This window comes from Onychostoma macrolepis, chromosome 20, assembly GCF_012432095.1.
Source record: "Onychostoma macrolepis isolate SWU-2019 chromosome 20, ASM1243209v1, whole genome shotgun sequence".
Taxonomy (NCBI): domain Eukaryota; kingdom Metazoa; phylum Chordata; class Actinopteri; order Cypriniformes; family Cyprinidae; genus Onychostoma; species Onychostoma macrolepis.
This window is the reverse complement of record NC_081174.1, coordinates 32016986-32017185: the sequence shown is the minus strand read 5'-3', so window position 1 is coordinate 32017185 and position 200 is coordinate 32016986. Positions and strand designations below refer to the sequence as shown.

Sequence of the window (200 nt, the reverse complement as noted above, 5' to 3'; positions counted from 1 at the left end):
AATAAAGCCTACAGACATATTTTCAGCATGTTTAATGCAGGAATCACATTCTTCTGGATGGGTTGATGCTTTATTCGCTCTTGTTCTTGAGGAACTGCTCATATGTGAGAGAATCTGCCTGCTGGCCGCTCCTGCTCTTCATCTGCAGGAAAACCGTCCTGTCGTCATGAAGAGGATCCGCGACGCTCCGGTTCCAGAGC

General features: G+C 48.0%; 1 protein-coding gene across 1 annotated transcript in view; it reads right to left on the bottom strand.

The window, feature by feature from the left end:
* The window catches only part of LOC131527074 (sterile alpha motif domain-containing protein 15-like), a 6980-nt gene continuing 6780 nt past the window's right edge, over positions 1–200 (bottom strand). Inside the window, exon 4 of the mRNA XM_058755921.1 lies at positions 1–200. This exon is cut by the window's right edge and continues 44 nt beyond it. Coding sequence (XP_058611904.1) covers positions 71–200 — 130 coding nt within the window. The 3' untranslated portion in view covers positions 1–70.